Source organism: Dryas octopetala, chromosome 1, assembly GCF_963921425.1.
Source record: "Dryas octopetala chromosome 1, drDryOcto1.1, whole genome shotgun sequence".
Taxonomy (NCBI): domain Eukaryota; kingdom Viridiplantae; phylum Streptophyta; class Magnoliopsida; order Rosales; family Rosaceae; genus Dryas; species Dryas octopetala.
This window is the reverse complement of record NC_141366.1, coordinates 15,369,121-15,394,807: the sequence shown is the minus strand read 5'-3', so window position 1 is coordinate 15,394,807 and position 25,687 is coordinate 15,369,121. Positions and strand designations below refer to the sequence as shown.

At 36.0% G+C, this 25,687-nt stretch overlaps 2 protein-coding genes across 3 annotated transcripts; both read left to right on the top strand.

Moving 5' to 3' along the window:
- Positions 1 to 2,403: 2,403 nt before the first annotated feature.
- On the top strand, positions 2,404 to 10,909 carry LOC147298401 (protein ENHANCED DOWNY MILDEW 2-like). Its single transcript, XM_086253845.1, has 15 exons — positions 2,404 to 2,475; positions 2,639 to 3,064; positions 3,152 to 3,248; positions 4,150 to 4,203; positions 4,321 to 4,442; positions 4,555 to 4,651; positions 4,779 to 4,877; positions 7,848 to 8,095; positions 8,204 to 8,302; positions 8,393 to 8,705; positions 8,803 to 8,861; positions 9,043 to 9,190; positions 9,296 to 9,397; positions 10,009 to 10,045; positions 10,164 to 10,909. The coding sequence occupies exons 2-15, from the start codon at positions 2,652 to 2,654 to the stop codon at positions 10,892 to 10,894; spliced, it is 2,619 nt and encodes an 872-aa protein (XP_086109971.1). The 5' UTR covers positions 2,404 to 2,475; positions 2,639 to 2,651; the 3' UTR covers positions 10,895 to 10,909.
- A 2,665-nt stretch (positions 10,910 to 13,574) lies between these two features.
- LOC147298400 (protein ENHANCED DOWNY MILDEW 2-like) lies at positions 13,575 to 25,687 on the top strand. Of its 2 annotated transcripts, XM_086248977.1 has the most exons (20): positions 13,575 to 13,734; positions 14,068 to 14,525; positions 14,611 to 14,707; positions 15,718 to 15,771; positions 15,904 to 16,073; positions 16,185 to 16,281; positions 16,402 to 16,500; positions 17,855 to 18,102; positions 18,212 to 18,328; positions 18,416 to 18,949; positions 19,183 to 19,327; positions 19,608 to 19,709; positions 20,444 to 20,536; positions 21,730 to 21,771; positions 22,481 to 22,591; positions 23,629 to 23,700; positions 23,802 to 23,920; positions 24,065 to 24,128; positions 24,238 to 25,053; positions 25,191 to 25,370. In XM_086248977.1, exons 2-20 carry the CDS (start codon positions 14,113 to 14,115, stop codon positions 25,233 to 25,235), a joined length of 3,438 nt encoding a protein of 1,145 aa, XP_086105103.1. In that variant the 5' UTR covers positions 13,575 to 13,734; positions 14,068 to 14,112; the 3' UTR covers positions 25,236 to 25,370. The 2 variants fall into 2 exon arrangements, with proteins under 2 accessions (XP_086105103.1, XP_086105098.1); XM_086248972.1 differs by having other exon boundaries at positions 24,238 to 25,687.

The window sequence follows — 25,687 nt, the reverse complement described above, 5'->3', positions numbered from 1 at the left end:
AACAGGGCTGGCCCTGAGGGTAGGCGAGCTAGGCGACTGCCTAGGCTCACCCACTCAAAGGGCCTCCAACTTCTAAGTTGGGCTTTTTAATTAAAAAAAAAACAAAATTTTTTTGACTATTCCTACTTTTAGTGTAGGCCTCCTTCATCTATTGACTATTTCTCTAATCATTTTTCTTCTCTAACTATTCCTTGTTGACTATTCATTCATCTTCATCACTCTCAGTCTCACAGTCCAGGGTCTTTTTCATCCATTTGACTATTCCTCTTAATTGCTTTGCACTTTGCCTCCTTTCATTAATATCGAGGAGTATGGAAGCTCTCTAATTTGGTAACAAAGGTTTGTTAGCAGAAAATTTGAAATATAGATTGCCAAAAAGTTTGCTGCTTACAGCCTAAATCTTGCTACATGTATTAATTATCTTTAAAACTAACTCCAGCTTTTGTGTACTTAAAGATTTTCAATTAATTCAAATCAGTTCTATTTTTTTAATTTCTCTTACTAAATTGATGGGTATCAAGTTAGAAATTGCTTATTGATTTTTTGGTCAATTAATTTTAGTTATTGAATGGGCAAAGGGCCTCAAATTTTTTTCTCGCCCAGGGCCACCTAAATCCTCAGACCGACCCTGATTATTAATACTATATCTTATTAATATAAATACATCGTCTAATAATATTCTTACACGTTAGATTAATTATACCACATATCGATATATCGGTTATATTTTATAATTTTTCGTAATTTAGGGCTTGTTTTGGAGTCTTTTTGATGCAAAAGCTTTTATTACTGCAACTCTCATCAAGATCATGATAGGCTTTCTGTCCACTAATAACGTATCATATCTGGAGTGTTTTTAATGAGAAAAATATTTTTAGTCTATTAGCTAATAAGTGTATCAAATCTAGAGTTTTGATCATAGGATTAATGCTATAATTTGGGTGACCCTAGCTTCTATATTATATTATTATGAATTCTAATAAGGTTAAGAACTTAAGATTTAAAGTAATGCTAACTGTAAAACAGTTTTGCTACCACATATGTACTATACATGTAGTAGAAGACTTATTAGAAGTGAAACCCACTTGTTTATTGGTCGCCCAGTTGTATATGTCGGGGGCCACTTATATATTGGGCCGTGATACTTATGAAAAATTGTGTTACAAATAGTTGTGAATGTGATGAATGGTTTGGTGTTTGGCAATATACTAAGGTCTATAGTGCCTTCTTTCTGGTAACCAAAATAATTCTTTTTCGCCCAAAAAAGATAATAGTTCTTTTTATTTTTCCTTTTGTTTGCTAAAGCTATGGTTCATACTCTATATTTCTATGGTTCATTTTTTGGTGGTAAAATTTTTTTGTAAAATAACCTATTTTAATACTGTTTTTGGTCAATGAGGTGGTTTCAGACTTGTCCTTTACCTTTAGTGTCTTTGACAAACTCATGGGTCTACTTCACATTATATTTTGATAATTAGAATTGTTTACTTTTTTGGTCTTCATTGAAGGATCGTACTTGCAAAAAATTAGGTTAATCGAAAACTATTTGACCATTGATTAAATGATCATCATAAATGTTTATCGAAAATATTTTGTTTGTCTATTTATTTGATCAGAGTTTGATAGCTTAATGGTTTCCGATTTGCTTAATCTTTTTGCAAAGATGATTTTTGAATATAGACTTAAAAAATAAACGGTTCGGATTGTTTAAATATTATATGAAGTGAGCCTTATTAGAAATCTAACAAATAAGTTTAAATGTGATATTTCACACCTAATAGGGCCTATATATATATATATATATATATATATATACACATATCCTGATATCATGATATCCATCCCATTGCCATTCTTACTGAAAAGGTCAAAAATGTGTATTTTGAGAGGTGAAGGTTAAAATAGTTATAAGGGCATTAAAATGAGCAAGATAAAATATGATAAATTAAAGTTTATTTTACAGTATTTAATGATTAAAAATTTACTTAAAAAATTGGAATGATGAATAAGTTCATTTTGTACAAATAAAGCTCACGTTATATTTTATTCAATATTTTTGGCGCCGAGCTTTTAGTGAGTTTTTTTTTTTTTTTCTTCTGAAAGTAGGAAAATTGCCACTGTCAGTCTGTCACTAGTGGCAATCATTGTCATTTTCCACTGTCACACCATGTTAATTTATATGGTATTTTTACAATTTAAATAGTTATTGTAGGACTGTAACGGTGGCAATTTCATCAACTGGACTTTTAAAAAAAAAATCCAATAAAATATATATATTTTTATTATATTTTCCTTTCTCTCACTAAGTCACTAGTCACTACTGAACCGGACCGCAACGTACAAATATAAAAATTTCGCGGCACATGAACAGATACACTTGGCCAGTCCTTCTGTATTACCCATGCGATTTTCATCGATCGCCAAACGAAGCGTGTGAGGGCAAAGCTAGGGTTTTTTCTGTGAATTCGATTATAGGTACACATTGTTCATTGCTTTTAAAAAAAAAAAAAAAAAATTGAAAATTTTTATAATTTATAGATGCATGCCGTATAGATTGGTGAATTTCATGGATTGCTCGATCAGAGTGTTTTTCACATTTTTTTTTTTAAATTTCATGTTTAGGCGTAAATTTATGCAGTGTGACTGTGAGTATGGCATCGTCAGACGATGAGGCCGAGGCCCTGCCACTTTCTGTGTCGAACTACCATTTTGTAGATGACAGGGACGAACCCATCTCTTTCCATGTTCTGCCACTTCAATGGAGTGAGGATGAGAGAGAAAGTGGCAAGCAAGAAAGGGTTTTTCTGCGTGGAACTGCTGATAATGGCCTTCAGGAAATATACAAGCATGTTGTTGCATGGAGGTTTGACCTCTCCAATGTAGTGGACCCAGAGATATTGGTTGTCTCCAACGACAATAGTTGGATCAAGCTTGAGAAGCCGAGGAAGAGCTTCGAGGGCACGATTCGGTCAATCTTGGTGTCAGTGCACTGCCTGCATTATGTGAAGAGAAACCCTGAAACATCCCACAAATCTTTGTGGGTTCACCTTACTAAAGTTTTCAGGTAGCTTTGCAAAGCTTTAAACATTGTGGGTTACTTGTGTTTTTTTCTTAGCACGGAGTTTGACAGCTTCACTCTATTAATTTGCAGGTTGTATGGGGTCAGGCCTTCCGTGAATGACCTGGTGGATCACAAGCCTCTAATCAGGGAGTCTGTTAAACGGGACAATGCCTTAGCGAGATCCCAGGTTTTTTGTCTAGCTTCTTTTCTTAACATTTTAATGTAACATGTAATTAGTCATTCTTGTTAGCACATCAGACCGTTATCTATTTTCCAGGTAATTTATTATCCTGAGTATTTTGTTGACATCTGTTGATTGCAAACGAATGTTTGGTCATAATTCTTAATGCCTAAAGCATGTCCCGGGTGAATATTTTGTTGACACCACCCCCTCCAGTTAGATGCAAAGTAACTATACTACAAACATTGTGCTGTACAGCCTGTACCTGATTTTTGTTTTTGAAAATGCTCTTATGCATTTTTTTTATATTAATTGCAGAGTTCCACTGAAATTTTTGCCATTCTGCTTGCGTACATATGGATTGTGGCCTGAGATAAGGTGTGGGAAACTTATCAAGGCCAGATCATATCAAATTGTTTAAGTAGAGCAATTATACTGCAGTGATTGGTAGAGGGCACAGTACATCATTTCAGTGTTTGTAGTTCTTATGGTTGCTACTCTTCAGATTTAAGTTTCTAATAAAACATTAGAAATTATAGGAGCAGCCAAATCATAACTGTTTCGTCCTACTCTCCAATGGGTTTTGTTTTTTTTGTTTTTAAATATATTTTTTAATTTTTATAAAATCCTCCAAGGGTCAGGAATTATAGATTTCCAAACCTTTATGTTAACATATGGAGCTCTAAGTACCTGCTTATTCTTTAATGAACGTCTGAACCTTACTGGCATGAACTGAGTTTTCCATTATGTGATCTTTATTAGGATACATACTTTCTCTTCACTTGTTTTTGTTTCACTTGCTTTTTTTATCTTCACTTGGTTGTTATTTTCTGTCATCTGATCCATATAGACACTATCTTTCTGTTTATGCACAATTAACTACATTGATAACACGTGATTTGAACAGTTTTTAGTCAAATTTCTTGAAGAGAAGCCCACAAAGAGGAAACTATCTGATGAGGTCATATTCTCCTGCCTACCTGTTTTCTTTTCTTTGGCACACTTGAGTTCTATTATTTATTTTTCCTTTTATTTTCAAATTATAATATTTTGAGCCTGTGAACTATTGGATTTTCAGGACATTCAAGCTGCAAAAAAACTCAGATTAATGGTTGATGATGCAGAAGATAAGTACGATGACATCGACAATCTGTTTAGCTCTGTCTGTGCTTTATGTGATGATGGTGGCAACCTCTTGTGGTATGCTCTTGTGTTGACTAATTCATATGATAATGATGCCAATCTCAGAGATTCTTTAATGTACCTTATTCTCAGAATTTATGGTGTGAATGCTATTTGTGATCCAATGCAGTTGTGAAGGGGGATGCCTAAGGTCCTTTCATGCAACTGTAAAGCATGCTGTGGGATCCAATTGCAAATCACTTGGCTTTACCCAGGATGAAGTAGATGTATGCTCCTGTTATATATTTATCTTGTAAATTATATTTCTTTCTTTCTTTTTGTCATTTCATTGTTATATCATCATTATCATCATCACTAATTATACAATATATATAAATGTTTTGAACTTGGTAGGCAACACCAAATTTTTTCTGCAAGAACTGTGAATATAAAAAGCATCAATGCTTTGCTTGTGGGAAGTTAGGATCCTCTGATAAATCTTCAGGTGCAGAGGTATGAGTTTTCCATAAGAAACTGAACTACTGTTTAAATTCTGGTATGTTGATTTTCGATTTTTGTTATAAATAGCTGTATGAAGTACCACTTGATTAGTTTTAACAAGTCATAACCAATAAAAGTGTTGTAATTTCAGACTTAACTTTTTCCCATTTTAAAGAAGCAATATTTTGAATTAAAAATTATTATTTTTGTTGCTGTTTTATGGGACTGGGGATTCTGGCGATAACAAGCTGATAACAAGATATTCTGGCAATAGGAATCATTTAGTGTTTGGTCTGCTACCTCATAGTCTTCCTCCTGCTGTTTCCTCTTTGAGTAGAACTCCCTTATTCTTTCCTTGGATCTACTTATTGTGATGTTGGCTTTCACCGGACCTACATCTTTAATTTCATTGTGTTTTGTGCCCATTTCATCTTCTGGGCATTGTTTCTGGTTGACATTTCTTAAAGTTCATTTTATTATATTTTATTCTTTCTGTTAATGGTTATTCAGGTTTTTTGCATTTTTTGGTAAGAGGCAAAAAGTTTTGGTGTGAGGTGGAGAAGTGGATATGAGGTTGTTTAAGTTCGGTTAATTTCTCAGTGATGATCAATGGTAGGCCACAGGGGAAATTTGGGGCTTCTTTGGTCTAGGGGTCTTAGACAAGGAGACCCATTATCACCCTTCATGTTCACTTTGGTGGTTGATGCTTAAGCAGGCTGGTGGAGTGTTCTAATGGTTATCAATGGTAAAAGATGCATTGGTGTGAAGGGAAGGAATCGGGATAACTCACTTACTTTCCGCAGATGACACATTATTTGTTTATTGTTTTCATTGGGATGAGTAGTTCATTAATTTAGTGTTAGTGGTGGATACTTTTAGTTCTTTATCAGGATTGAAAGTTAGCACGAGTAAAATTTCAGTTGCAGGGATCAACTCTCATGAGGGTAAGTTGGAGGTGTTGGCAAATAGAATTGGGTGTCATGTGGGGGTAATGCCTTTAAAGTATTTGGGTCTTCCTTTGGGATGAAACCCCAGAGCGGCAGAGATTTTAGTGCAGCCGGTTTTGCTGAGTTTACCTACTTGTTTTCTGTCTCTTTCTAAAATTCCAAGTCAGGTGGCTAAAAGAATTGAGAAGCGTATGAGGGATTTTGGGTGGGAGGGCAAAGGTGAAGGAAAAATTGAGCATTTGGTGAAGTGGGAATTAGTTTCAAGATCAAAGGAAAAAGAAGGTTTAGTAGTTGGGAATCTGATTAAAAGGAATGTGGCTCTGTTAGAAGTATATGTGGAGATTTCCTTTGGAAAGGGGGTTCATATAGCAGATTGTTATTCAAAGTAGATAATAGAAATGAACTTGATGCTAACTGGTAGGATTCCAATGTGGTACTGACAGGTTCTTGCAGAAGCCCGTGGAGATATATCTCACAGGTAATTCAATCCTTTTCTCAAAACCTGCATATGGAGGGAGTGGGGAGATAATTAGATTTTAGAAAGATATTCTTCTAAAAAAATGTTTGGATTGAGGCCTTTCCATTGTGTTTCTTTCCATGTCACTATAGAATATCGTCTTCTCAAAATGTTTCAGTTGCCAATGTGTCAATTTCATCCTAGTCCCCAATGTGTTGGAAACTGTAACTTCCAAAGAAACCTATAGGCCTCAGAAATTAACGAGCTTTATTTTTTTGTTGTCCTTGATTGAAAATGTTTTTTGAATTTGGTGCGGGTCGGTAGAAGGGCATGACAATTAGAATATTTTAAAACCTTTCTTTGCAAATTTTTGGTTGAGTGGTGAACTGTGTTTGCCCCTTTTCAGTCCATTCCAATTAATTTGAAAGGCTAAGGTACCTAATTCCCTTGTGATAATGTTCAACGTAGGAGGCTCAGTGTGTGTGTCGTTTGCCGCATGGTGTATTATGTTTAAAAGTGGAGCAGAGGATATCAATAATTTATTTGTCCATTGCCCAATAGCAAAAATAGATTGTGGCATAAGCTATTTGAGGAGGCAAGATTGAGCTGGGTTGTTCCAGCATCTTGTATCTACTTGGGGAGAAACATTGTGCCTTTGGTGGAGGTATCGAGGCAAAAGTTTTTTGGAGATGTTGTGTTTTTGCTATCTTTTGGGTGATTTGGTTAGAAAGAAATGCCAGAATTTTCAAAGATGAGGAGGAGGTGATTTCATTGTCGGTAGAGCCCTGTTTTGGGCTTCTTTGTGGGCATGAATAGCTGCAGAATTTATTGATATTCCTGTTTTACTCTTCACGGTGATTTGGGACCTGTAGTCTTTTGATTATTGTTGTTTGGCTTATGCTTGCTGTGATAGTTTCGTAGTAGGAAGGATAAATTGGAATTTAGGCTCTTTATCACGGTGATTTGGGACCTGTAGTCTTTTGATTATTGTTGTTTGGCTTATGCTTGCTGTGATAGTTTCGTAGTAGGAAGGATAAATTGGAATTTGGCTCTTTATAGAATGTCGTTTCTTTTAGTTCTGTTGTAATAGTGGACTACTTGTCCTTCTTACTTGTTTAATGAAGTAATCGTTTCCTAATGTAAGTATATATATGTGTGTGTGTGTGTGTGTGATTCATTCTGTTGATTTTCGTTCTGTTTGATCTGGAATATCCTATTTTCCTAACATTCCCTTTAGTGCATCACTCTGCTGCTGATCAAAATTTCAATCACGCTTTTTGGTCACTTTAGAGTTCTCTACACATTTATTTGTGGAGACAAATCCAAAGCCATTTGATTAAGATCGAGTAGCTATAGCAGATCTGATTGAATTTCACTTTACTAAGAAACTTGAATTTCTTCTTCTGTAAAAGATCCGCCTTTTTCATGTTTCTTTTTTTATTTTGAAAACTAGTCAATTTTCCTTTTATATAATTCAGAAGTATTCAGTGTGTTCTTTTATGGCTTTTCCATATTTTAATCATAAGTATTATTAGTTGTATAATTTGTATGTTTGGTTTGCATTAATATTTCTTTTAGGTTGTTCCCTGTGTTTCTACCATCTGTGGTCGATTTTACCATCCACGTTGTGTTGCAAAACTACTTTATCAAGATATTAGAATTTCTGCCGAACAACTTGAGAAAAAGATTGCTATGGGGGAATCTTTTACATGTCCAATTCATAAGTGCTTTGTTTGTAAACAAGGAGAGAATAAGAAGGATCATGAGTTGCAGTTTGCTGTGTGCATGCGTTGTCCTAAATCGTACCACAGGAAATGCTTGCCAAGGTACTCTTAATGGTATTCTATTTTGTTTTCTTTTTAATATGCGGTTATGAGATAATCATTCTTTATGTGTAGTGTCTAGATGGCTGATGCTTGAATTGCTTGTATCAGGGAGATTGCTTTTGAAAAGAAAGGAGGAGAGAGAAGAGGAGGATTAATAACAAGAGCGTGGGAGGGTTTATTACCTAACCGTATACTAATATATTGCACGTAAGTATTATTGATTTCATGGGTTGCTTTTATGTATTACTTTGTTGCCTGTAATTTTGCTGAATGCTTTTTGCCTTTTCTTCTGACCAGAAAACATGAGATTGACACTAGAATGAGAGACCACATAAAATTCCCTAACCTTAAAGAGAAAAAGACTATGGTAGAAGGGAAAAAGACTATTGTTGAAGAGAAAAAGACTATTGTTGAATTGCTAAAGGCTATTGTTGAAGAGAAGAGAAAAAAGACATCAGAGTCTCTTGTAGAGAGGGAGAAAGTGGTGTCTAAGAAGAAAAAGATTTCCTTGGAAGAATTATATAGGCGAAGAACTCCTCCTTCAATAACCAAGCAGAAGCAGATGCTATCTTCATCTGCAAAAGAGGATGGTGACAGAAGCAGGGAAAAAGTAAATAATGTATTGAAAAAAGATCTTAACACTTCCATGTCTAAAGAAAATAATATCTCACTGGGTGACAACTGACAAGCCTTTTGCTTTCATGAAGGGGTCTGAGCAAGTGAAGCTGGGAAATCCAAATACACCTGATGCTGATACTGAGAGGAGGTAAATCTATTTCACTTCTCCAATTATACTTAAATTTGCATATTATTACACCCTTCATTTTATATCTTTTTTTTTTTTTGGATTAGAAGGATTTATCATGGCTGCATAACAGTCATGATTGGAGGTTTTTAATATCATTGTAGGTTTTTTCTGGGTCTAAGTTAGATTTTTTGTAATACAGGTTATTGGCTTTAGTGAAAGATGCTGCATCTTCAATAACTTTGAAAGATGTTACACAAAAGCACAAAGTTCCATCAACTCATGCATACTCATCAAAAAATGTTGTGGACAAGAAAATTTCACTTAGAAAGGTTAGAGGCTCGATTGAGGTACATGTATTGAAAAGTTCAAGTCTTATTTCATTCTGTTATTACTGTTATTTTGGAATAATTTCTCGTATCATGGGATTTGTGATGCCATTTCTGTATATTTAGGCTATTCGAACAGCATTACTGAAACTAGAGAAAGGGTACAGTAATGAAGATGCAGAGAGTGTTTGTGAGCCTGAGGTTCTTGGCCAGATTCTTAAGTGGAAGGTGGTTGCCTATTCTTGTCCCATGATCCTACATGTATCTTAAGTTTAGTGCTTGGGAAAACACTATTCATCTTGATATTCTGGGTATTAAATTCTAGATTCGTTGTAAAAGCTTTGTTGGTCTATGTGCCTCGTATACTAGACATATGTTTCTCATTCTATTGCCTATTCTTTTATTTGTTCAGGGTATGTTTGGGATTGTGGCAGGGGTACAGGAATAGCGTGTGCTCCTATGCCTGATGCACTGGGTGCTAGGATTAGTCTTAGTTGGTTTAATGCATCGGTATTCGGTCTAAAATGTGAAATGGAACTCCTATTTGGTCATTTTATACACACTTACCGACATACTCACTACACAATATTTGAAAACATTTTAAGTTTTAGAAATATAAAGTTTTTGTGTTAGTGTCTGTGTGGATGGGGTGCTAGTTCAGGTGCGTGTGATTGTTCATGAGCATGTGCATGTGTACGCGCTTGTGTAATATTTTTCAATCTTGTGGTCTTCATTTTCTGTAGTTAGCTTCTTTCACTTGCTTGTAACATTTGTACTAATAGTTCATAATATTATGTTCTCTGATTTGCCTTTAATGTTATTGACTTACTTTGATGCAGAACAAACTGAAATTATATCTTGCTCCTTTTCTCCATGGTATGCGCTAAACCTTTGGTTGCCATTTTATAAAGGAGGAGAAACTAGAACAGGTAATCTGGTTTTGTTCAGCTCTTGAATCTTATTATTTTGGGTTGCCCTTTGTACTCCCTTGTAGGTGAGGTAGTTACAATGGAGGGACATAGAAAGAGCAATGGTGATGGAGAACGCCATGAGAGTTCTGGCGATGGGAACAACCAGGGAATTAAGACATCAGGGAAGCTGCAGCGTGGTGGCAAGAAAAGGCACAGAAGAGTAATGGTTGAGATTTCACCAGTGAGCAAACAAGATGGTGCAAAGCTTTCTGCTAGTGAGATACACAAGGAATTGCCTTCACTTAATGAGTGTGATGACCATGCTAATCAGCATTCTGAGCCCAGCAAGTCTGGTATGCAGTTTGGAACTGCTAGTGTTGATGACACAGGCAGTAGTGAGCCTTGTTTGAGTGTGTTCCATAGGCGGTCGAGTGGTGCCAGTCTGAACGAGAAACTTAGGAGGGATTCTGACATATGCACACAGGTTTGCCATCTTGAACAGCAAGATCCTGATTTGTCACTATCATCTACTTATGGCCATCCAGATTCGGCAGCTGACTCATCTTTAAGAATGACCACATCAGCCGTGCAGCTGGCATCTACACCTCCTCCATTGAATGAATTGGAACACTCAAAGCTGAGTGCTTTAGGATCTAAGCCGCCCAAGCTTAGTATAAACAGTTCTGTCCAAATAAAGCTTAGTATAAGCAGGTATGTCCCCAGAGCAGGTTACCCTCGTAGCTCCATGGGTTTTGCTCCTGGTCCTCGCCTGGACTTTTCACTCCATAATTCAGCAGGTTGGCTGGATGAGTAATTGCGTTGCCACTTGTAGATTTTTCACTATCTGTGCATATATAGGCTAAAGGATGCTGTGCTGTATTATAAAAGGTCTTTTACAATTATGCTACATTTGAAAAATTGTACAATACAAACACTGCATGTCATGTAGATATTGTTTTAACTCTTGAATGTTGACGGGTTCACCTTCCATTACTAGGGTATAAATCATCTACTATTAGATGTATTTATATGACATCCCAGTGTTTGTACTGCAGGATGTTCTCGTTACGTTATTTTTACTTTACTGCTTTAGTTTCTTCATTAAGTGGGTAATACTGTGTTGTGTTCTGTGGCAATTTTTTATGGTATGCTCTTATGTGTTGTCCCGTTGTATGCTTGCTGAAAAATCTGGTTGGTGCTCGTAAAGTGGGGTGCCATAGGCCCGGGCTGGTCTTGGGCCATTTTGAGGCCTAATGGGAAGCTGTAAAATATTGCATCCATGAACGCTGGATTAAAAACACTACTTGGACCTCTTTGCATCCACCTAAGCCCACCAAGCCTTAAATTCATCATCTTTAATGTTGTAATATAGTCGTCAATCCTGTTTTATTATATTGTTTTTTAGCGTGAAAGAAAGGAAGAGAATGTTGGAGATGTCTCTCATGAAAAAGGTAAGTATAGAATAGCCATTTTCCATCATTTTTTTTGCAATTTTTTTTTTCCAGGAGTGCGAGTCTTGTTTGGTCAATTAGGGCGAAACACTCATGAAATGTTTCATTTGAAAAGACGAACAATGGTGACATATTTCACTCTTTGGGTGGAACATGAAGTAAAGGTTCCACACTTTGGGATGAAACACCCATGAAAATGTTCCTCTCTTATGGTGAATCAAGAACCATGAAATAATTATACATATGATTAATGACAAAGAAGGAGAAGTAGGAGCTTGTAAGATGTATTTAAATTTTGATGAGTGTTTAGGGTTGGGCTTTTATTGGATAAAGAACATATGGAATTAACAATAAATGGGGTGAGATGATCATCATTGAAGTGGTTGAACTAATGTATTAGGGATACCTTAGGAATAATATTGAGGGTGCTAAGTTATCTTTTTTTTTTTTTTTTTTTTTTTTATTGGTCATGAGGATGCAAGTTATCTAATGGAGTGTTTGATTTGTCAATCATGTCACTCTAACAAAACATATTTGGCCTTTTTTTTAAGAAAAAAAAAAATTTGTATAAAGAGTTATGTTTGTGGATAAATCCACATGGACTTAACAACCAATCATGGATCGATACGTGGCTGGTCAGATTCAATTTCAAACTTTGACTTTTCAACGGTCAAATGGGTCAAACTTGGACCTTCATGTCATCATACCAGCTCGGCAACGCATTCATTGTCGGTTCGGATCGGCTCATCTCAATGGATCCCCTAAATCCGATCCGAGCCGATCTTAGGATTTTCTAAGAAATTGAGTGTTCATCTTTTCTTGGATATCCCAGTTCGGTTCGGCGCCTAGTGATCATCTTTTCAGAAAGATCCAGTGACCAACAAATTGCCGTCGAATGATGGTCGTTACACTATGCGTTGGACCCGTCTGAACCAGTTCATCTATGACCGATCTGAACGTGGATATGTTTCATACCTGTGTATACAAAATCTATGATCAGATCGGCTCGGATACCACCGTTGTTTTAGAAAATTGGAGTCAGGACGAACCGCCTTATTCGAATATCTCTGACATAACTCTCTAACAGATGAGACATCCCAACTCACAGCCATGACTATTAGGGCATCTCATTTGATCTTCTATACTTGCATTGAATGCAACATTAAATGTAAAAGAGATAGGTAGCTGTGCATGCTACTATTCATGGCCGAACCCGTGACCACTTCTCAACCATTCACCCTCATGCAGGTAACTTAACCTTCACAACTTCCTTTGTCTATATAAACTCACTTGTATGCACAAAGAAAAAACACATAATTTGCTCACAAAAACTCACCTAAATACATACAACCAGCTGAGAATATCCCAGAAAATCTTGCATTGTTCTTCCATATTCTCTCAAGTTCATCATTTGTTCTTCCTTGTTTTTACTCAAACTCCTTCATATACACTTCACTGACTTCATCATCGGAGCATATTTGGCTGGTACCATACCGGTCCTTCTCCTTTGATCTTGTGTTCGTGCAGGAAGATCTCATCAACTTCAACCAGCAATTCAACAAATCTTGACAATCTCAAATCAACATCCAACAAGGCTTTCAATCAGCCAGATCATTCACCTTAAGTTGTTACATCTCTCTTACAGATTTTTGCATCAACAAGTTACTTGCAACTTCATCATGCTGAGTGTCAAGACGACCCACTAAAAATTTGTCATTTATTCAATTGGTATAATTCTCACACAAGCTTTTTTAAACACTTGTAACTTTAGAAGAAGATAAATTTTCTTAAGAATCAAGAGTTCGAGAAGATCGACATTGATCTTGTCCTTGCACTTTGAACTCATAGTTGTACACTTCTGAGTTCTGTACAACTAAAAAGAACCCCAACTCCCCAAGTGTACGTGTTGGTCCCACTCCTATGATGTGTATTAACGACATGTAGTATTATAAAAGCCCGCTAAAGCGCGAACGACTCGAACGACCCACATAAAACAGGTACATTCGACTAGGCGCCACTCGCCAGGCGGTGAGTCATTCCTGAACCACATCGCAAGTTTGCAACATATATCTTCGAATTTCGAAGCAAATTAAGGAATGAAAGTTAAATCAACCGCCCGAACCCCTTATTGTTTGCTGATTCTCATCGATCGAGAAACAAAGCACTTTAGGGAATAGCTAGGGTTTTCTGCGAATCTGGTCAGGTAGACATTGCTCAATTGCCTGTTTCTTTTTGCTTTCGTATTTTTAATATTTTATTTTTCTTTGAAATAAAATTCGTTTTGAATATGTAATATTCGAAACCCTAGGCATTTGTTTGGTTTCTGAGAAATCAAACTGGGGATTACGCATTGTCTAATTTGTCTTGGTTTCTTAGTAAAAGTTTGAAAATTCACTGATACATTGTATAGTTATTCTCAGCTAAACTTTTAATTTTTTAAATAAATAGAACTTGTCCAATACAGCAAAGGTGTTGTTTGGTTGATGCCATATAAATGTGTGATATTCATGGATTGCTCATACTATTGTTACTGCAGAGTTCATCCTTTGGTGGAGATTAACGGTGTGAGTTGAAGAAGGATATGGCATCGTCTGATGATGAGGCCGAGGCTCTGCCACATTCCGTTTCAGACTACGATTTTGTAGATGACAAGAGCGAACCTATTTCGTTTCATGTTTTACCAATTCAATGGAGTGAGGGTAGGAAACAGGATGGCGAGAAAGCACAGATATTCCTGCATGGAAAGTCTGATAATGGGCTTCAGACAATATATAAGAAGGTTATCGCATGGAAGTTTGACCTTTCCAATAGAAACCCCGAGATATCGGTGCTCTCCAAGGAAAATCATTGGATCAAGCTTCAGAAACCGAGGAAGAGCTTTGATGAGGGCATAATAAGGTCAATCTTGATAACGGTGCACTACCTTCATTATGTGAAGAGAAATCCTGAAACATCCAGCAAATCTTTGTGGGATCACTTATCTAAAGTTTTCAGGTATCTTCCGAAGTTTTAATAATCTCTTACTTCTATTTTGCTAGTTTTCTTAGCGCAAAGTCTTATAGTTTCATTCAATTTACAGCTTGTATGAGGTCAGGCCTTCTCAGAATGACCTGGTGGATCACATGCCTCTAATTAGAGAAGCTAGTAAATGCGATGATGCCTTGGCAAAGTCCAAGGTTTGTCTGGCTCCTTATCATTCTTTCTAGCACTTCATATCATTATCTAAGAGATGTTCCAGAGTTTTTTTTTCTCAACTTTATCATCCAGAGTGTTCTGTTGGGCTTCTGTTTATTGAAAATAAATTTTTGTCCTAATTCCTAATTTCCAAAGCATGTCTGGGATGAAATTCAAATTCACATTACTGTACCTAGTTTACATTAGACACCACCCTCCAGTTGGATGCATAGTATGTGGGCCATGCCCTTCAAAATTGCTTAGAACCACTACCAGAAAGATCACTACAATTGTGCTGTACCTGATTTTTCTTAAATGCTCTTATGCATTTATTATGGTAATTAATTTCCTAGTTCCATTGCAAGTTTTTCCATCCTGAACGAATGTGTATGGATTGTAACCTGAGATTAGCTGTGGGAAACTTCTCATTAATGTCAGATCATATCAAATTGTTTGATTAAAGAAATTCTATTCGGTTATTAGTTGATGTGGCACACTATGTTATTGTTTATTCCATTGAAAAATATGCCTTTTTCTTGAAGTGCTCATGGTTGGCATTCTTCAGATTAGGTTTTTAATAATTAATTTAAATTTGGAGCCGGAAAATGACAACTGTGCCATCCTACTCCCCAGGAGTTTCTTCTTGTTGTTTTACATAAGTCCTAAAGATAAAAAAATTATACATTTCTGAATCCTTTTGCTAACATATTAGGCTATAAGTACTTGGTTATTCTTTAATTGAATATATGAACCTTACAGGGGCAAATTGTTTTATTTATTTTTGTTATGTTAATTTTATTAAGATTCAAGTTTTCTCTTTAATTGTTGTTCTTTCACTTGGTTTTATTTTCACTCTTGTTATTTCCTGTTATCTGATCCACTGGCTATTATGCTGATTTATATGTAATTTTTTGAAGACAATATCATATAACTTAAGCTTTCTGCATGAAATATAGACACTATCTTTATGCTTATGCACAGTTAATTATTGACAGTTTTGTGATTTGAACAGTTTTTACTCAACTTTCTCAAAGAGAAGCCCACAAAGAGGAAATTACCTGATGAGGTCATACTCTCCTGCTATCTGTTTACCTTTTTCATAATACCCTTTTATCCTTAGGTTCTGTAAATTATTTCTTCAATTTTTCATCTATTTTCCTAGTGTTTTGAGCTATTGACCTTGTTGGATTTTTTTCAGGACATACCAGCTACAACAAAGCCCGGATTTATAGTTGATGATATGGAAGATTATGTGATTGATGATGATGTGGAAGATTATGCGATTGATGATGAAGATGAGTCCAATGACGATGATAACCTTTTTGATTCTGTTTGTGCTTTTTGTGATAATGGTGGCGAGCTTTTGTGGTATGCTCTTGTTTTGGCTAATTCCTATGATAATTTTGACAATCTCGGCATTCTTTAAAGAAATTCATTTATTAGAATTTATGGTTTAAATAGTTTTGTTCTCTAATACAGTTGTGAAGGGAGATGCCTAAGGTCCTTTCATGCAACTGTAGAGGATGGCGAGGAATCTATCTGTGAATCTCTTGGCTTTACCCGTGATGAAGTAGATGTACGCTCCTGTTATTTACTTTTGTTGGAATTCCTGTTTTTCTTTTTTTATTGTGTCTTTTTGCTATTGTTATTATTAGTATTATTATTATTATTTTAATTTATGTTTTTAACTTGGCAGGCGATACAAAAATTTTTCTGCAAGAACTGTGAGTATAAACAGCATCAGTGCTGCGCTTGTGGGAAGTTAGGATCATCTGATAAATCGTCAGGTGCTGAGGTAGAATGATTTTTATATATAGCTCTATGCAGTGCCCACTTGATTATTTTTAGCAAGTCTTACTCTAATATGAAGGAGTTTTGTAATTTCATAACTAGGGTTTTCTACTTTTGGTAGTTATTCTACTTTATTCCCTTTTTCAAAGAAGCAATACTGAAGTACAGTTCTGTTATTTTGGTTCTTTTTATTTATAGGAAGGGTGTTGTAAATTTTTGTTTTTTTGGTGTGGAACATGATGAGTTATTCAGAAATGATCTGCTTGGAATCATTTTCTAGTGTATTAGGTCTTCTTGCTCATGGTCTTGCACTCTGCTCTTTCCTCTATGATTAGACTTCCTGTGTGCTCTCCTTGGAATTGCTTATTGAGATGTTGTCTTCCACATGACCTACATCATCTAATTAGTGTGCTTGTAGTCGACCCAATATCTTCTAGGCATTCTTTTAGTTTCTTATATTATGTTATGTTTTATTCTTTGTTCATTATTGCCCTGGTGCTGATAAAAATCTCAGTTCATACATTTTGGTCACTTAGTTCTCTATTCATTTATTTCTTAGGTTAAATTTGTTTTTTGACCTTTCTTTTTCCTGGATAAGAAGCAAAATTTTAATAAAGAGAAGGTGAAACACATAGAAGGACAAGTTGTCCTTACATGAACCGGAAGAAAACAAAAATATCAAACTTCAGCCATACAGGATGAATAATGTAAGACCAGCCTTTTAGGAATAGGAGCTCAGTTACCATAAATGAAGAATGTGGTGCTCCTTTAGCCAATGACCATTTGGTCTAGTGGCACCCAGTCTTCTGGGTGGGAGGAGGGAGGTCCTGAGTTCAAATCTCATGGACGAAAGTTGTTGATTAAATAAAATAAAAAATGTGGTGCTTCTTTGCTCCTTCAAACTTCTTGGAAATGGAAACCTGACGAGAAGCTAAAAACGGAAATTCTATACCAAATCCCATTCAGTTACTTGGAAATCTTTGCATTTCTATGTATCCATAGTACCCAAAGAATGGTCATCCCTGTGCACCTCTGTAATGCTTGAGCTCATAACTTTGATTTCCAACGATGCACAGAAATGGGGAACCAACCCAAGGTAACAATCATTTCAAATAGCTGCTGCGGCATCCTAGAAACTATTGGTTAAATTTGGTTTTAGTATCAAATTTGAATTTCTTTTGCCAATGGTCTGGCGTTTTTGTGGGGTTTCTTCTTTTATATTGTTTGGTGGTATGAATGGTCAACTTTTTTATTTTATTTTTATATCTGTCAGAAATTGTTAGTATGTTCCTTTCGGCCTTTCATATTGTTATCATCAATATTGTCATCATTAACAAACTCTTACCAACATCTTTTAGGTCTTCCCTTGTGTTTCTGCAACCTGTGGTCAATTTTACCATCCACGGTGTATTGCAAAACTAATTTATCAAGACAATGGAGTTTCTGCGGAAGAACTTGAGAAAAAAATTTCTATGGGGGAATCTTTTACCTGTCCAATTCACAAGTGCTGCGTTTGTAAACAAGGAGAAAATAAGAAGGATCCTCAGTTGCGGTTTGCTGTGTGCAGGCGTTGTCCTAAATCCTACCACAGGAAATGCTTGCCAAGGTACTCTTAATTGTCTTTAATTTTCTTTTCCTTTCAACATGCTGTTATGAGATCATGATCCTTTATCTGTTAGATGGTTGATGGTTGATGGTTGAATTGCTTGTACCAGGGAGATTGTTTTTGAAAAAACAGAGGAAGATGTTGAGGAGGAAGACATAGAGGATGAAAATATAGTAATAAGAGCTTGGGAAGGTCTTTTACCTAACCGTATACTAATATATTGCATGTAAGTATTAGTTTCTACGACCTGCCTATGTTCATTATTTTGTTGGCTATAATTTTGCTGAATGCATCTTCTTTTTCTTCTGATCAGGAAACATGAGATAGATCAAAAAATTGGAACTCCAATAAGGGACCACGTAAAATTCCCTGATGTTGAAGAAAAGAAGACTACTGTTGTCAAAAAGAAGACCAGTTTTGAAGAGAAGAAGAGAAAACGTGTGTCAGATCCCCTTGTAGACAGAGAGAAAATTGTGACAAAGAAGAGAAATCTTTCCTCGGAAGAATTGTATAGGGGGAAAATTGCACCTGCAATATCTAAACAGAAGCTGAAGTCATCTGCTGCCAAAGTGGTTGGTAGCAGAAGTAGTGGAAAAGTACCTTCTCGGTTAGATATATCAGGAAAGGTGAAGGTAAATAATGCGAAAAAGGAAGTTAAGACTTCCATGGCTGAGGAAAAAAAGACCTCATTAGGTGAGAAGCTGTTTACCTATAAGAAGGAGTCTGAGCAAGTGAAATCTTGGAAGCAGGGTACAACTGATGGTGAACTTAAGTCTGGAATAGTGAAGCCTGCCTCAAAAACGTTGAGCGGTACACCACCTTCTTTAGATGCTGCTACAGAGAGGAGGTAACTCTATTTCACTACATACTATTTACCAATTCTATTTCTACTGTTCTGACAAAATTTTTTTTTTTTCATTTCTACTGTTATATTATTACACTCCTCATTTGACATATATATATTATTACACCCTTAATTTGACACATTTTTTTTTTTGGATAACTTTACAAGGGACCTATCATGGTTTCATACAATCATGATTTTGTGTATAGTCCTCTGATTTATTCCTTGCAATTCAGATTATTGGCTTTAATGAAAGATGCTGCATCTTCATTAACTATGGAAGAGGTTATACGAAAGCACAAAGCCTCATCGACTCATGCCTCGTCCAGAAATGCCGTGGACAGGAACATTACACTGGGAAAGGTGGAAGGCTCAATCGAGGTACATTATTGACAATTTCAACTGTTATTTTGGACTATGATTATTATGATTTTGTAATAAGTTCTCATAATTTTGTGTTTGTGGGGTTTCTTTCCTTGCTTGTCAGCTTTTGTGTCGTGTTTTTGTAGGTTGAGGGTAGTTTCTTTTGTGGACTTCTGGGCCACTTTTGATTGTACTCTTTTCCCTTATTAATGCAAGTTTCTTGCTTCCAATATATATATATAAAAAAAAAAAAAGATTCTCTTATCATGCATTTTGTGTTGTCATCTATGTATATTAGGCTGTTCGAACGGCATTATGGAAACTAGAGGAAGGGTACAGTACTGAAGATGCAGAGGCTGTTTGTGCACCTGAGATTCTTAATCAGATTTATAAGTGGAAGGTGGTTTCCTATTCTTGTTTCATTATCCTATAACTTTTCTCAAGTTTAGTGGTTAGGAAAAGATTAGTCATATTGATATTCTTCATAAAAATTTGTAGATATCCTATATTGATGCTTATTGGTCTATGCGGCTGACATGCTAGACCTGCATATCTCAGCTTGTTGCCTATTCTCTTAGTTGTTCTGCTTATGCTTGGGTTGTGGCTTGGGTATAGGGGTGCAAATGAGCCGAGTTAAGCTGAGTATCTTAGTGCTCAATCTTTGTTTGATTTAAATTTGTCAAGCTCAATCCAAGTTTAAGTTTGTGATCATGTTTGCCTGAGATATGAAATATCTAATGACGAGCTATTTGTAGCATCCTGCATGCTCCCACTCTATAGTCTATACTAAGACCTATTTCCTCTCTCTCTCTCTCTCTCCCCTTAAAACTCAATCTAATGCTTCAATGTTCTGGGCTGCCAACATCCTTAGCACTTCTCAAACTCTTGTTTCTTTCAATTATCGGAAAAGTAGTCCACCTGAGCCAATGATCATAGGGATAGTGTTTGTTTGTCAATCTTTTGGTCTTAATTCTCTTTGTTACCTCTTTTTCTTGGTTGGATTGTACTTCATCTTACTTGCATGTAACATTTGTATTATTGGTTCATTAGAAAACTGTTTTGCTCCCTTGTTTCATAAGAAAACGAGTATGTTTAATTGTTTCTGATTAAGGTTATTGATTTACTTTGATGCAGAACAAGCTGAAAGTATATCTTGCACCTTTCTTGCACGGAATGCGGTACACATCCTTTGGTCGCCATTTTACAAAGTTGGAAAAACTAGAACAGGTAATCTGATTGCGTTCAAGTCTCAGCTATTTCAAAATTATATTGCACTTTAATTTTCATTGACTTTTTTTTTTTGTTATCTTATTATCTTGGCTTTCATATTTCTTTTAATGAAATTGATTTTTGTAGAGGACAAATGCATTTATGAACATTTCCAGCCCATTCATTATGCTTAAGAGGATCTTGACATTGTAAAAAATTGCATGGTTGTGTTTTGGTTTCAATAGTGATAAAGATGATGATATCAATGCATGGACTTTTGGATTTGTTTTTTTTTTTGTTTTTGATATGAAACGACTATTAGTAAACAGGGTCAATAAGTTACAAAACAATGTCAAAGTACTCTATTCCACATTATTGTATTTAAAGAGTGATAGGGGAATCAAATGCCAAAATTCTTGTGTTTGTGATATAGTTCATTTGTTGGGAGACATTGATGTAGAGAAGTTGAACAAGAAGAAGATGGACAAAGACTTAGCATAAGCTCAATTCTTTAATTGTATTTAGTTGCCAAAGTCTGAAACCTTTTTACATTATATAGGCAATCCATTTTAATAATATTTCTAAATATGGTTTGAGCTAATAATTATATGTTTCTTAAACAAAATCATAAATTAATAAAATTTCTAATAATTATAAAATTCCTAAAATAATAATGTTAACTAAAGCCCCTAATTATTGCAAATAAAGCAATAATATTATGGTGTAAATTCTATTAAATAAAACCAAATAGAATAAAATTATTTTGTAATCTTGCGTTGATTGACAAATAAATAATATTTTTGCATCTGTCATTAGACCTGGGGATTAGTTATTTCACAAATGGGGGATTGCTGTTGTTCGTGTGGAATTTCATGTGTCCTGTGGTTATGGTATGAATATCATGTACCTGCCATAAAGTAAAACATGATTTGAGGATACGGACACTGGAAATTAGAGTTGCAAAGTATCTTCTTGGTAGTGGTGTGGATTTTGTATTACACTCTCCTCCTTTTTTGTATATTGCTTGACCAATTAATCACTTATATTTATATAATTATTCAGTTTTGCTTCCCTCTTTTATATAATTTTACTTCCCTCTTTCATATGATTTTACCATCTCACTGCATATGTTCTCTTTACTAAACTTGAGCTTGTATTATGAACTCCATGAAGCCTTGGAGAATGCTAAAAGCATATTTCTGAATGTGCAGATTGCTGATAGGCTTCATTGGTATGTAGAAGAGGGAGATATGGTAAGGATGTACTCTATATCTTGTAACCAGAAATATCTTTTGGACGTTGCTTTGAGTTAAGCAGATCATCAAATGATATTCTTGTATGTTTTCCTGATATTTAATGATCTGAATCAATTAAATGGGTCCAAGTTGCAAGCAGATGTTAGTGCCACATGCATAATTTCTCATTTGCCTGAGTGTGTATTCCTTTTTTAGAATCTTCGTAGAACCTGAAGTATTTGACTGTTCTCTCACTTAGACAACTCAACTAAAGATGTGTTCTATAGTTGGCATTCTGACTACATAGCAACAGTTTTTGAAAAAATACAAGTATTTTTATTCTTCCTTAGAAATATTTATTGTTGAAAAAGTTATCATGATAATTTATGAACTTTTGTTTGACTTGCACAGTTCATGGTGCTATACATTTTTTTACCACATAAGTCATAAGCAAGTTAACTTTTTGGAAGGTTGTTTTTGTGTTGTAAGTAAATATTATATGCATAGGATGTAGGCATATATTGTGAAAAGAGAAATGCTGGCGGTTGTGCTTTCATATTAAATGGGATATCAATGATCAACATTGGATCATGAGCTTAGGATGTTGTTTATAATTGCTAGTGGTCTTGGGTTTTTTTAAGCTTATATATATACTTTTTTTTAATGTTGAGTACCTCCTCATCAAAAATTTTTTGAGTACATGATCACTTATGGTTCCAATGAACAGATAGTGGACTTCTGTTGTGGTGCTAATGATTTCAGTATCATAATGAAGAGAAAGCTTGAAGAGGCAGGGAAGAAGTGCTTGTATAAAAACTATGACCTTATTCAAGCAAAGGTAATATTCATTAATTTAAGTTCTTATATTGCTCAATCCCGTATGTCATATCATCAATGATATGTGAACATGGTTGCATAGGCCACTGTGATCAACACTGACACGTGTTTTAACACAGTTGCATATGGGATATGGTGCAAGTAGAAAATGTTTCAGTTAAGGATGCACAGTGAAACTGCTGATTCTCCAAACATCGTCAGAGCCTAGATTTCTTAAGGACAATATGGGAAATGTCTAAAGATTAAAGGCAACACAATTAGTAATGCTGAATAGGAAATTTGTTAATTCTGGAAAGGGAAAAAATCAATTTTGGTCCCTGATTTTTCAAAACTCCGCATTTGATCCTTGTGTTTTATATTGTTTGCAATTTTAGGACATTTTGCAACCAACATGAATTTTTTATTTTTTTTTCAAATTAACTAATAACTTGTTTACTCAAAAAATGACAAAAAATCATGTATGTAATCTTCGATTTGATTTCAAACAAAAATCGAAAATTTGAGCTTGTTAAAATTGTCCTCATATTGCAAATATGCCAAATAACATAAAACACAGGGACCAAATGTGGAGTTATGAAACCATAGGGAGCAAATCTGTTTTCGGAGTAAAACACAAGGACCAAAAACGTTTTTTTCCCTTCTGGAAAAGTAGTGATTACAGACGTTTCAAATATACTAACTGCTTGCCCTTCATACTACACTTATTAGTGACCCCTACTTGGCCACCGGGTCCCCCACATCAACATTAGCTGGCAAAACATGCCGTTTCATTCCCCACCATTTTGATTGTTGTTCCAAACATGCTGTTTTATCGGTTTCATTCCCTTTCATCTTGATTCTTGTTTTTTTTTTTTTCCCTCCTGACCTGGTTCTTGATTCTGTTCATTGTCATTTTGGCTTCCAAAAGTTATTATGGTTAATTTTGTCTCCTATGATTTCATATGTTACATTCAATGTTGGGTTGTAGGCCATTGTCTCCTAATTTACAGGCTTATTATCCGAAAACGTTATCTTTTTATGTACATTTTCATTTGGCAGAATGATTTCAATTTTGAGCAGAGAGATTGGATGACTGTTCAACCAAAGGAGTTACCAAATGGGAAACGATTGGTAAGAAGTTGGGGCTTGTTTTATTTTAGTATCAAGATGATTGGGTGCCTGAAGCCCTATGGAAATTGTCTTATTGTTCTCTAATTTTTCTTCTTGAGCAGATCATGGGGCTGAACCCTCCTTTTGGAATTAAAGCTGGTTTGGTAAACAAGTTTATTGATAAGGCTCTTGAGTTTTCCCCAAAGATCCTTATTCTTATTGGTCCTCCAGAAACACAAAGGTAGCTGCTTTCAGTTGTTCATCTCTCATTTTCTCTCTCACCTACACATGCACATGAGTGCATGCCTGTGCAATGTGCTCGTTGCTTTTGTTAAATTGTACTTGAATTTGTAATATAGTTTGTTACATTTATGCCTTACATCAGGTTAAATGAAAAGAAGTCACCTTATGATCTGATTTGGGAGGATGACCAGCTTTTGTCAGGAAAGGTATAGTGAGATGTATTTGTCAGTCCCCTATTAGCTGAATCTTAATTATCTGAATTTATATCTTAGGATGTGAGTTTAATGGTGGCCTCTTCCTTTTGTCTCGTTTCAGTCATTTTATCTCCCTGGATCTGTTGATGAGAATGACAAACAATTGGATCAGTGGAATGTGAAAACACCTCCACTCTATCTTTGGAGTCGTCCTGATTTTTCTGCCAAGCACAAGGCTATAGCTCAAAATCATGGTCACGTTTCTACTCTACAAGGGTCTATGGCAGAAAATAATTCTGAATCCTTAATTGGTGATATTTCAGTAGGTGATAAGGATCATTATGGTGAAACTTCCCTGCTGATGGATGACCATCCCATACAGATTGGTGGTCCCGAAGATCTCGTAGGTGGGGCCATTGCGACCGAGGGGCATAAAGAGAGCTCCTCTAAGAGGAATGGTGACGGAGGATGCCATGAGACTCCTGACCGTGGAAAGAACCAGGTTAATAAGAAGTCAGGGAGGCTGCGGCGTGGTGGCAAACCAAAGCATGGAAGAGGGTCGGTTCAGATTTCACCAGACAACAAACTAGAAGGTGGAAGGGTTTCTGCTAGTGAGATACACAAGGGCATGCTTCTACGTGATGAGTGTGGTGAAAAAGGAAATGAGCACTCTGAGCCCAGCAATTCTGGTTCAAGTATGCAGTTAGGAACTCCTGATGACACAGGCAGAAGCTTCAACTTGAGCAGTGATGAGCCTTATTCGAGTGTGGCCCATAGATGGTCAAGTGGTGCCAGTCCTGGTTCTGGTTATGGAGCTACAAACTTGGAGGATCCTTTTATGGGTCGCATGAGAGAGAGGTCAGATAGCCTTGGTTGCAGACCATATTCAAATGAGATAGAAGAGCAAAATAGGAGGGAGTCTGACATACGCTCACAGGTTCGCCTTTTTGGGCCTCAGGATCCTGAATTTTTAAGAAGTACTTATCCAATGCGCCAGGATTCTGCACATGGCCAGATTGGATCCTTTTCATCTACTTATGGCCATGGTTTTCTGACAGCTGGATTATCTTACAGAATGAACACATCAGCTATGGAGCGATATGCACCTCGGTTGGATGAAACGAATCGCCCAAGGATAAGTGCCTTGGGATCGGAACCTGCTTCAGGATATGACCCGCACAGGTTCAGTAGCAGTAGCTTTTTTGATCCCAGGGCACCCCGACCAGTTTACCCTCCTGGTGGGGCTGGTGGCCCCATGGGTTTTGCTTCTGGTCCTTACCAAAGCTACTCAAACCAGAATTCTGCAGGTTGGCTGAATGAGTAGATGTGGCTGCATTACCTGTAGGTTTTGGTTTATCTGTGTATAGAGTAATGGATGCTGCTGCTGCTGTATTGTACAAAATCTTTTGCAATGTGTTACCTCATGCCACTTTAATTGCTATAGTTGCTTCAAGAAGTGAAACATCTAAGACTCTACTGCTTTGTTCTTCCCTGCCATGTTTGTTTCTGTTCATGGTGCTTTTTATATATTCGTCTTTTCTTTTTTTTTAATGAAAAATCTAGTTGATGCG